The following is a 12,370-nucleotide window of genomic DNA, read 5'->3' on the forward strand; positions in this document are numbered from 1 at the left end:
ATTTTAGTGACACAATTTTTGGCCAAAGGGATCTGACTGGGTCCATATTTGCAAGTGTTAGTGGAACCTGTCCGGGGTGTACTCCACCTCGTGACCCTGAAAGGGCTTAATTGGATTAGGAAAGGGGTCTCAAAATCTAAAACATACTTTAGGTTGCTGGCCGAACAGGATAAACATTTAATGAACACACTGAAACTAAATTTTTCCATAAAAATATATTTTGTCAAAATTATACAAGTTACAAATAAGTTCAAGATAACATCGGTCCATTAAGAACAATAAAATAAAATGATCAGGATATATTTTAATTATCCGAACGGCCTTGACTTTGACACATGTGAGTTAGGAAGATAGATCAGTGGATTGAAATTTGAGCAGTGTGGGGAATTCCTTTTCTTCTTGGTTGTTTAGATACTTCTTGCCTCTCTCCCTGATCACCGGTCAGGAGATCCAAATGTGGCAGACTTTGCTATTTGTCTCTGATGTCAAACACAACTCAGCACAGAAAGGCTCCACTGGCAGTACAATACATATCGCTAAACATGGTTCACGATACAGTATACTGTATATCCTGATATATCCCAAGACTGTGCAAGAACATTTTTTTTTATTATTTTTAAGGAGTATGTCTACCTGTATATAAATTCCCCTTTCATGGTAATACAATTGTAAAATTCATTTCATTTAATTATCACCACATTAAGCACTGCAACTCATAAACAAGTTGCTTTTGCCAACAAATTCATGCTTCTTTTCTTTTACAAGTACTTTAAGAAATATTTGTTCTCATAGGGAACAGTCAATGTTATCTGATTTCCCAAACAAAATATTTTTCATAAAGAAAAAAAAGAAAACATTTAATGAATATGCCTTAAACAGAAAGGTTCCAAAAGTATGATTGAGGGAATGGAGTGCAGTTTATTTTCAACATTACTAAGTGCAGCTTGTCCAGTAGTAGTGGTACTGAAGGGCGCCCATAATTAATTAATTAAATATCACCTTGTCAGCATTTTTAAACCGATAAAAGTATTGCAATATTGCCAAATCGATTTTTTCCTACATTGTTCTAAATCATGGGGACATTAAAGACTTGGTCCTCGTGGGTGGAACTGGCTCAGGTGGTTGAGCAATTTGGCCAATGGTCAAAGGGTTGGCAGTTCAATCCCTGTCCCCCCCCCCCATCAACTGTTGTCGAGTCCACTTCACTCTCCTTGCCTTCAATGTGGCTCCACTGGTGTGTGAATTTGTATGTATATTCCAGTGATGGTCAGAGGGGATGTTGGCCACGCCTCTGTCAGTCTGCCCCAGGGCAGCTGTGGCTACATCACTATCTACCATGACCAAGCATGAATGAGGAGTGAATGAAGAATGGAAATGCACTTTGAGCTTCTGGAAAAGCCGTTATTATTATTAATGTGACTTCTTTCTAATTTGGACCAAATAGAACATTTTCTGATAGTAAACAACAATCAAAAAATAATTTTAGACTAGATTTGATTTTATTCTGTGTATTGACTTATATGGAGCCACAATTTTGAATAATTGGTCTTAACTGTGTTTTTTGCTAACCATACTGTCAGCTTCTTTGGTTATTCTGTAAATTTCCAGCTATGTAAGTTTTAATTTTTGAGTAGATTTTCTAGATTTGGGTTTAAAGTGCGTCTGTGTCCAGTTGTGGACTGAGCGGTCAGCAGCAGTAGAGGCTGGGGTGTGGTGGACTCCTGGCAAAGCCACAAGCCTGGCCTGGATTTTAGATGTGAAGTGGGGAAACTGAGAGAGCTGCGAGTACTGAGGAAAAACAAAGGCCCGCTGAGGAAAAACAGGGTGTGTCAGGTGTTGCCTGTTAGACGGGTGTGTCTGGCTGGAAGCGTGGAGGTAAACGCTTGTTGTGTCATTCCAAGGTGTCACTCCAAAGCCATTTGAAAAATGCTTTTTAAAAATCATTTCCATGTACACGTTTGAGGTTGGAGCACAGTGCAAGGAAATCCTCTATGTTGCACATGTTCTAACACAAATTCTTCAACGTTGTCTATAAAGCTGCATTTTTTCAAGGACGGGTGTTAACACCATGAAGCATCTTTATACGCAACCAGGGTTTAATCTCAGAAATCCAGCGTTTGCAATCCCTTTGCACACAGGAGCTAAAGTTGTACTTTAAACGGAGGAGCTGATCTGTAACTACTGTAAGTGTTCTGTGTACCTGTTTTACCTGCCAGACGCTCCACTAAAGTCCTTCACACTTACCGCACAGACCAGAACAGTAATAAAGAAAGTGTTGATGCAAAAATGATTCCGTGTTTCATGTTAATGTTTAATTTTAACAACATAGGAGTGAGTCAGACACTATGAATATCCATCTTTTGCCACATTTAGAGGATTTTAAAGATCCAAAGTCCAGGAGATTGAAAGCTACATTGATAAACTAAAGTAGAGCATTTATTCTTCATGTGATTTCAGACCATTTTAAAGAAAACACTTGATTTGGGAACATTTTTCCAAGTGTCTCAATAAATGAGGTTTGGAAATACATCCTTAGAAAATGAGTCTGTGAGTTTGTGTGTACCTGTGGTGTCCTGTGTGATGTGGCCACTGAAGGGCACCTAACAGTATTAATTATTCAGCAGAGCAAGGTTTTCCTATGACAGCCATCTTTGCTCTGCTGACTCCTGAGTGACAGTCTAATCTCTCACAGATGTGAAAAAGCTGCAGCGTTGTGTCTTTGTGCATTGGTACATGACTGATAGGAAAGAAAAAGATACAGTTTCACTATTGTCTACCTTTCCATAGTAATTACGTTGTTGTTTATCATGTGGAAATACCTTGTTGTGTACTCCAACATTTGCGTATGTTTGTGAAGTTATCTGAATGAAATGTTGTAACTTTTGTTTCATGAAGTGTCTAAAGATATATGCTCTGTAGGCAATTTTAAAAATTTCATGAGCATTTTTATTAAGTTTTTAGAACAATAAACCCGCCACCTAAAGAATGAAAAATATAAAAAGCATTGTTTATTTCAAAGATTTCGACTAAACTGCTTGTAGTTGTTTCATTGATCAAAATTAACATCAGCATTACCACTACTTTGTATAAAAAATATGTTTTACTGTCAATTTGTTTAAAGCAGAACAATATATGATTTTTACATTTTTGTTGATACAATTATTCATGAAATAAAATATATTTATGATAATAATAGGGTTTGCCTGCCATTTTTTCACATAGTGACAACTTTTACTATAGGGGAAATGAATGTATTCAAGTATTCAAAGATTTTAAATCATAAACTGTTATTATAATTGTTTTAGTTTAGTAATTTGTTATCAGTTTTTGTGTTTATGTGATTAATGATTTTTGTTAGGGGGTAAAAATGTATGCAGAAAATGTTGCACCATTAAGGCTGGAGCTTTCTTCTAATCACTTTTTTTATTTTACGTTTTAAAATATATAAAACACATCAAATCAAAAATCAAATATTGTATTTAATGTATGCATTCTTTCTTCTTCTGTGTATTCTCTTGTAGTTCCCCGAGTGTGGCTTTTATGGCATTTACGACAAGATTTTGCTTTTCAAGCACGACACAACCACCAACAACATCCTACAGCTGGTCAAAGCAACAAGTGACATTCAGGAGGGGGACCTGGTGGAGGTTGTGCTCTCAGGTATCCACCTCTCCTCTCCTCTCTTCTGTTCTCTCCTCTTTTGTCATGTAAATGACATCCCCTGTTATCATACAAACCTGTGCCCTAACCTCCCCGCTACTTCCTCCTTTTGTTTCCTATTTCTTTCTTCCCCTCTTTAGCTGAGCTTCCATTTTTGTGTTTTTGCTGGAGGATGTATCATAAAAGATAATCTGCCGGTTTATTATCTCAAATGTTTCTGTTGCTGTCATTTTCCATCCTGTTTTCATCCCATCCATCAGTCTTTGCACGTAAAGGCTCATTAACAGAGGTACAATGGTATCCACCCTGACTGTGCCGTGTCTCTCTTATCTTTTTCTAGCTGCTACCACGTTTGAAGATTTCCAGATTAGGCCGCATGCTCTCAACGTGCACTCCTATCGGGCCCCGGCCTTTTGTGATCACTGCGGAGAGATGCTGTTCGGATTGGTCAGACAAGGACTTAAATGTGACGGTGAGATAAGAAAGGAATGAATCGCCTCTCATAAAAAAGCCAATTTGATCAGATCCCAGGATGCCATTAGTTCAAGCACTCGTCTAATAGGCTCAGTGTGCTTCATGAATAGACTGTAATGCTATCCTCCTCCCTGACTCTCTGATCAATGCCTCCCCCTGCAGGATGTGGACTTAATTACCACAAGCGGTGTGCGTTCAGCATCCCAAACAACTGCAGCGGAGCCCGGAAGCGGCGTCTCTCCACCACCTCCCTGAGCAGCAGTCAGTCCCTGCGACTCTCCACCACCGACTCAGTGAACAGTGCAGGGATGGCTTCCACCTGCGCAGAAGAAGCCAGTCTCATTCGTTCCAACACACAAATGGTACATTTGAATTAATTCCCACTGGACTTTTTTTAAGTGTCAGTCAGGTTAACCAAGTTAAACCTGGTTCTTCAGGAGCATTACCTGCCTTTGTGGCCTTTGTAAAAACCTAGTTTCTCCTTTAGATACTCTACTATACTTCAAATTCAAAGTGTGTTTGTGACAAGCTTGCAGTAAAATGAATGTGCAACTTATTAATTAAAATAGTGAGATATATATCTTAAAAATAAAAAGAGATGCAGAGTAATTGAATAAAAAAAACAACCATGTACAGATAAGCAAAACAAAATAAAATAGGATGGAACACAAAAATTTGACACAAAACAGTAAAATATATCCAGCCATCCATTTTCTTGACCGCTTTGTCCCTTTCGGGGTCGCGGGGGTGCCGGAGCCTATCCCGGCTGCTGAAGGGCGAATGCGGGGTACACCCTGGACAGGTCGCCAGTCTGTCGCAGGGCCTCAATCACACACCCATTCACTCTCACATTCACACCTAGGGGCAATTTAGAGTCACCAATCAACCTATGAAGCATGTTTTTGGACGGTGGGAGGAAGCCGGAGTCCCCGATGAAAACCCACGCATGCACAGGGAGAACATACAAACTCCACACAGAAAGGTCCCAGCCGGGAGTCGAACCGGGGCCTTCTCGCTGTGAGGCGAGAGCGCCAACCACTGCGCCACCGTGTAGCCCCAGTAAAATATAGTTAGTTATAATACAAAATAAAGAATAGAATACAAATTCTGATTTATGTACATATAGAAAGTAGTCAAACACTCTGTATAACTGCATTCCTTGTCAGATGGTGTGAAATTCACGTGAGAGAAAACCCAACAATTAAGACAACAATATCTGTTATGATTTTTCCTCTGGATACAGGCTATACAGGTTAGATGATGCAAGAAACATTAAGACATGTTTGAAAGTTTAATGACATTATCTGATTATTCTTTTAATACAAAACTTTAATGCGTTCTTTGCTATTTAAAGCACTATAGATCATGCTTTAATTGTACAAAGCATAGAGACACAACAAATGCTATTTGCTGACCCATTTGTCTTTGTCTCTCCTTTAAGGAGCGAAGAGGAGAACTATGAACATATTTAAGGTTTAGCTAAAAAGAAAAACTACTTCAAATTGGTTGATTCATCCTTTTTCATGCATTGTGAACATATCTAAAACCTACCCATAGATTTTCTGTTTACATAGATGATGAGAACATTTTAGGAACCTTTTTTCTCTTTTACTCTCTATCCTTCAAGCCACGAACTCCAAGTGAAGCACGGCGCTTCTACACAGGGCGACCAGTTCATCTGGACAAGATGCTGATGAGCAAGGTGAAGGTGCCACACACTTTTGCCGTTCACTCCTACACCCGGCCGACAGTCTGCCAGTACTGCAAGAGGCTTCTCCGAGGGCTCTTCAGACAGGGTCTCCAGTGTAAGGGTGAGTACAGATAAAAAAAAAAAATGCATTTAAAGCGAGTTTAACCCTAATGAACTCTGTGGATTTACCCTCAGACTGCAAGTTCAACTGCCATAAACGCTGTGTGTACAAGGTTCCCAATGACTGTCTGGGGGAGACTATTGGAGGTGAGACAAATGAGGACTTGCATGAATTGAAAGCAACTTTTTAGTGTGTGCTACTTTTGTTAAAATTGAATAACTTAACATTTTATAGCTTTACAAACTCACTGACACAAATCTTTTTATCTTCTCAGAAAACAGAAGTAACTGTGGTAAGTGTTGTTGGTATCCTGGAGTGAATAAAACGTTGCCTTTTCTATTGCTTTTTGTGCAAGAAATAATATTTTTTCCTATTTTTTGATGACCGTAGATATGATGAGTCCCACTGCAGACCCGGAAGTTCCTATGGACTACACCACCGAGTACGACACGTCAGACAAGTCTTCAATGGACGACTCCGATGAGGGCTGCAGCATCCCAGGATCCTTTTCCCCTGATAACAACCAGGACGGAACTAGTGGAGACCAAAGGTATGAGGAGACATTCAACATCTTGACAAACCCAGATGGAATGAAGGCCATCTTTGAAGATAAACTGGTTTACAATAAAACCATCAGTAGTTGTCGCAATGATAAAACAGAAAAGCATTTGAACTATTTGTTTGTTTGTATGTTATTGTTCAATTTGTTAATTTTCTTGTTTTCCTAATTTGGTGTAGAGAGACTGTTATCAATGTTTTAGCAGTTTTGCACATCATTAATTGAGCTTGTACATTTAGTTTGTGCTTGTACCTCCATCCGCAGGTGTGTCCAATTGGCCGACACATTCTCATCCCCATGTCATCGCTCGCTGACGTTTGGTTAAGGACCCCTCTGCATCACTTTTTCACGTTTTGGGTGTTCCCAACTCGTTGTTTTTTTATGTATTGGCTGTTCGTAAAATCAAGGGTGCGCAACCCTAAGGACACGGTCTGGTCCCCAAGACGTGTCCAGAACTGATACTCAAATCTGCTACTAGTACCCTAACCCGGCATATGACGAGATACCGGACCTGAATTGGTACTGGATTAGGGTACCGGTACTGCTTTACGGTACTAAGACTGGGCAATACCGGTGCGCTCCACATACCCAGTACTGGACCGGTTCCAGTGCGTGTTGGGTTTTGGTTGGGTTGGGGATCCATGATTTAATGGAAACAGACGGCACCTGAAAAAATTACAAGTTGGGGACACCCAAAACTTCAATTTTTGACAAGGAGGGGTACTTAACCAAACATAAATATGTGATGAGTTTGGGGTAAGAATGTGTTGAATTAGCATCAAATTGGCCATAAGACACACTTAAAATCCTTGGATTTGTTAAAAAAAAAACTGCATCAGTAACCAATGCAACTTAAAGACCCACTCCCATGAATATTGTGTTTTTGAAGCTTTGAACATGTTCTTGTGGCATATTCCTGCAAATGGAAGACATATAGAAGGAGAAAATTAAGTTCAATTTTTTTAAATTTAAGTCAATATGAATCAGGAGACGAAATAATCAAATTTGAAAAGATTTAATTTGTGACAGAAAAAAATGTTGGGAGTGGCCAAGGGTGGGTGGGGTTTCTCCAGGCCAATGGTCCCGCCCACAAATCAGAGATGAAGTTCTAATGAACTACTGATGTGCTGCAGAAACTATGTCCCAGAAAATTACTTTTTTTTTCTTTTTTGGCTAATAAAGACATTTTATAATTAAAAGACCACTCTGAACTCTTAATGTAGACCAAAAGATGTTCTTTAACCACAATGTAGTGGTAAAAGAGCCACATGTTGCTCTGGAGCTGCAGGTTGAAGAACAGTTTCAGTTTAAAAAAAAAAAAAAAGTCTCTTATTGTCAATAAGAATAACTTTGTTGTTACCATGGATACTGTGATGCACTTGAACAAAATAAAGTAGCAAAAAAATGTTTCATCCACAGATGGAGCACATTTCATTAGATTATCTAGATGAAAACAAAATCCTTGTTTTCCATTTAAAATTCTCTTAGGATTAGCCTGAATTTGCACCATGACTCATTCTAACAAGGCTTGTTTTATGAAATATTTGTAGATAAGGAAATTGTTGCCTCTCCTAAATTGAACGTTGATCTTTCCCAGTGTTTACATCCCACTAATGAGGGTGGTGCAGTCGGTGAGGCAGACCACCCGGCGGTCCAGCACGGCTATCAAGGAAGGATGGATGGTTCACTACACTAATAAGGACACATTGGTAAATCATCATCCTTTCCTACACAAAACCCCTAATTCTTTTTTTAAGTGCCTTAGCATTTACTATCTAAAGTCATTAAGACTTTTAGTAAAACAAAGCTTTCTGTGAGCTTTGCCTGTAGCTGTTTTCCTGTGATTTCAGCTTCCTGCTTTTATTGCTTCTTTACCAATTTGTGCAAAAAGGTTGTGTATGTAAGCGAAAGAATCTGGACATAAATTTGACCTTTAAATAATGTAATGGCACTCAGAAAAAATATATGATGAATTTGGTCTAAAAGCCAATGTTTTCAATTTTCTTTTTCCTCGGTCTGAAGTCTATATTTGACCTTTTAAAAAATGTTAGCATTGTGTTTATTTTCTATCTAGCAACTCTAACACTCCTTTTTTCTTTTTCACGATCAACTCTTTTCTCTTTACTTTGACCTTTGCATTCTGTAGTTTATATTCCTTTTCTTTTTTTTCTTGCTATTCCCTTAGATCCTGAAGTTTTAGCATTTTTTACCCCTTAACTTTTATCCCCGTTGCTCCTGTTTTACTTTTTTTTATCCCATTTCCTTCCACACTCCACAGAGGAAGAGACACTACTGGCGCCTGGACTGTAAGTGCATCATCCTCTTTCAGAACAACACCTCAAACAAATATTATAAGGTATGTGAAGTCACAAACTATGAAGTGAAGTCTCAGAGGTGAAGTCTCCACTTTTTTGTTTGCTCATCTCCATCTGTCATCTTGTAGGAGATTCCTTTGTCCGAGATTCTGGAAGTGCGTCCTGCGAGCGACTTCACGATCGCCCCTCAAGGCACCAACCCTCACTGCTTTGAGCTCATCACAGGCACAGTGCGCTACTTCGTAGGAGAGGACTCAAACGCCCTCTCGTCTGTGGCTCCAACCAATCCTCAGATTCTCCCCGAGACGCCTCCGTCCCCCAGCCAGGTGGCGCCCAACAGCGGAATCGGGCTTGAGGTGGCAAAAGCGTGGGAGGGGGTTATTCGCCAGGCCCTCATGCCAGTCATCTTTCAGGATGCACCACCGGCTCAGGGAAAGACACCCCACAGTGAGTTCCAAAACATTTCAAACGCACACATTTGAACCCACTGTTGTGTGTGAACGGTGGTGTTTGCTGTTTTAGGACAAGCTTCCATCAGCATATCGGTGTCCAACAGTCAAATCCAGGAGAATGTGGTAAGGCCCTCACTTTAGGAGTGAGTTATTCATCTATCCTATCGGATGCTTTAAAACAAATGACAAATAATGACATATTTTTGTTTAGGATATTGGAACAGTTTACCAGATTTTTGCTGATGAGGTGCTGGGATCTGGGCAATTTGGAGTGGTTTACGGAGGTATGTTTTCATGTGAACTGATGTTATGTTGATTGGTTATCATTAAAAGTCTTAAAAAAAGAAGAGCTAGTTTTTCTAATATTTGTTATTTAGGGTGTAATCAGTTTGGCTCACTTATTTTCAGGCTGAATACACTCAAGCTCACCCGACCCGTCTTTCAAGGTGGTTTCAGTTCATTTACTATCAGACTGAGCTCCAGTTCGCTCTGGGTTTCCTCAGTTTGAATAGGCTCCGTGCTCGGGGTGGAACGACTGGACCAAACGGCCACCGTTGAGTGGCAGAGTACGCGCGGTATTCGCGTTTTACTATTCCGCGCCGCTTTGCAGTGCTTCCATGTGTTAGCCCGGCGTTACAGGATGTAAATAGAGTAGGATTGAAGCCACTAATAAGTCATAGACAGATATAAAGCAACAGCAACTGATTGAAATGTGGTTGGATGAATGTAGGCTCATTAAAATATTTTAACTTGATACGCATAGCTTCTCACACTGTTTTCTATGTTCTATATATTATAAACACTTATTAATGCACCTTCTTAGTTGTCGTCTCCTCAGTAAGCTCCTTGCAGCATGCCCCCACCGTACCAAAGCAGCAGTAAAAAGTGTCCTACCTGACCTTAATACACACATTCAATAGTGGTCAGAAAAATATGAAGTTCAAATAATTGAACAATTCCGCAAAACTTGGAACTTCCGCTATTCTTTCTCTCGTTGCTTTGCCCCGCCCTCGTTGTTCATAGCCAATGAGTGAAGAAACCTTTAGTCATGTTGTTTTGTTTACAAGCTTTGATTTGAAACATTCAGGACAGTATGAATGTAGACCAAATGCAAGGTTCAGGACTCGAACCACCTTAAACATTACCAAATTAAACAGACATTTCCAGTCTGAATACACGCTTAAATAAAATGTTGGTAGATCAGAAGTCTTACTAGTATCACAACAGGACTTTTTTGTTGGCTATCACATAACTGGCACTCATTTTTTTGCAGGTAAGCACAGGAAGACAGGAAGAGACGTGGCTGTCAAAGTCATAGACAAGCTTCGATTTCCCACCAAGCAAGAAAGCCAGCTGAGAAATGAGGTGGCCATCCTGCAGGTAAACACACAAACGAAGAATGTACACAACTAACACACAACACAACCTGACCACATACCGACTGCATGCACGCTGTCTCAGAGAAAATATGATTAAACATTAAACTGTCTGAACATTTACACTATGTCAGCACCACATCAAAATACCCAGATGTTCATTACAATTATCATGAGTCTCAGGCATCAACAGAAAAAGTGAACACACGACTAGTATCCATTGAGTTATTTGATGTACAGATTGAAAATCATTTCTTTTTATTTATTTTTAAATTGACACATTTTTGGACATTGTTTTATTAAATTGGTTTAACACTCAACAATCTTCCTTCAAGAAAAAAATATTTTAGATCTGATTTATGAGTCTCTGGGAAGCTTTGATCCACTTCACATTATATTTTTTAAATATAAGGTATGATGTTTATTCGTTTTGTGTAGCTTACTCCTTATTTTTCATCATTCATGAACTGCTTTGGTCCAGAAAAGCCAGCAGATGGAGACAGAGGAGCATCAGCCTGTATCTGTTTGATCACAGCTCTCTAAGTCATTCTATTCTATAAGTTTGTATTACAAATTAAAATACAAAATCTACTTAAAAAAAAAATCTTTGCTTGTCATGATATTGTGTGTTAAATATTGATTTTTTCACACTATTCTGCCACACATTGCACATGCAATTTCACTTGACCACTTTACCCAAACTGGTGATGGCTTTAGATATGAACATGATTCATATTTTTTTTCTCATCCTTTGCCCTACTTTTGATATCTTTCAGAGTTTACGCCACCTGGGTATTGTGAACCTGGAGTGCATGTTTGAAACCCCAGAAAAGGTGTTTGTGGTGATGGAGAAGCTGCACGGGGACATGCTGGAGATGATCCTCTCCAGTGAGAAAGGCAGATTACCTGAAAGACTCACTAAATTTCTCATTACGCAGGTGTGTATGCGTCTCAAAGACACAACCCATATTGTCATTTTTTTTACTTAAGTTGTTTTGCAATATGCAAGTAGTTATTTATGTGCACATGTTTGAATATGTTAATGCAAGAACTTCTTCATGTGGCAGTTCTCTGCATCAGGTTTTATATTCTGCAGTGTATATAAAAATGTGGTTTCCTTTAACTAATTCAGAACTGTGTTTGCGGGCATGCATGTGTAAATGTGCAAGCAGATTCTTGTAGCTCTCAGGCACCTGCACTTCAAGAATATCGTTCATTGTGATCTGAAACCTGAGAATGTCCTGCTCGCCTCTGCAGATCCTTTCCCACAGGTATTTGCACGACACAGTTGTTATTTTTAACCTCGAAGTGCAACATTACACATCCTCATGTGCAGCTTCTAAAACATTTATTTTCTTTACATCTGTCTAACAAATATCACCATTATTCATTTTCTTTTTTCTCTAATCGTCATCAATTTTTGTCTGTCGTAGGTCAAGTTGTGCGACTTCGGTTTTGCTCGCATCATCGGCGAGAAATCCTTCCGCCGCTCTGTGGTGGGCACACCAGCTTACTTGGCTCCAGAGGTTTTGTTGAACCAGGGTTACAACCGCTCTTTGGACATGTGGTCAGTGGGGGTCATCATGTATGTCAGCCTCAGTGGGACATTCCCCTTCAATGAGGATGAAGACATCAACGACCAGATTCACAATGCAGCCTTCATGTACCCACCCAACCCCTGGAAGCAGATCTCCAAAGACGGTAAACTGAAAACTCAGTGAAG

At 39.5% G+C, this 12,370-nt stretch overlaps 1 protein-coding gene across 1 annotated transcript in view; it reads left to right on the plus strand.

The window, feature by feature from the left end:
• Positions 1-12,370, plus strand: part of prkd2 (protein kinase D2) — a 40,386-nt gene that overhangs the window by 24,746 nt on the left and 3,270 nt on the right. The window contains exons 2-17 of the mRNA XM_024277909.2: positions 3,522-3,660; positions 4,001-4,132; positions 4,297-4,496; positions 5,762-5,945; positions 6,020-6,091; positions 6,220-6,237; positions 6,336-6,495; positions 8,102-8,213; positions 8,783-8,860; positions 8,948-9,266; positions 9,342-9,394; positions 9,483-9,555; positions 10,545-10,651; positions 11,424-11,585; positions 11,820-11,918; positions 12,081-12,348. Of these exons, the coding sequence (XP_024133677.1) occupies positions 3,522-3,660; positions 4,001-4,132; positions 4,297-4,496; positions 5,762-5,945; positions 6,020-6,091; positions 6,220-6,237; positions 6,336-6,495; positions 8,102-8,213; positions 8,783-8,860; positions 8,948-9,266; positions 9,342-9,394; positions 9,483-9,555; positions 10,545-10,651; positions 11,424-11,585; positions 11,820-11,918; positions 12,081-12,348 (2,176 nt within the window). The remainder of the gene's footprint in view (positions 1-3,521; positions 3,661-4,000; positions 4,133-4,296; positions 4,497-5,761; positions 5,946-6,019; positions 6,092-6,219; positions 6,238-6,335; positions 6,496-8,101; positions 8,214-8,782; positions 8,861-8,947; positions 9,267-9,341; positions 9,395-9,482; positions 9,556-10,544; positions 10,652-11,423; positions 11,586-11,819; positions 11,919-12,080; positions 12,349-12,370) is intronic.

This window comes from Oryzias melastigma, linkage group LG13 (genome assembly GCF_002922805.2).
Source record: "Oryzias melastigma strain HK-1 linkage group LG13, ASM292280v2, whole genome shotgun sequence".
Lineage (NCBI taxonomy): Eukaryota > Metazoa > Chordata > Actinopteri > Beloniformes > Adrianichthyidae > Oryzias > Oryzias melastigma.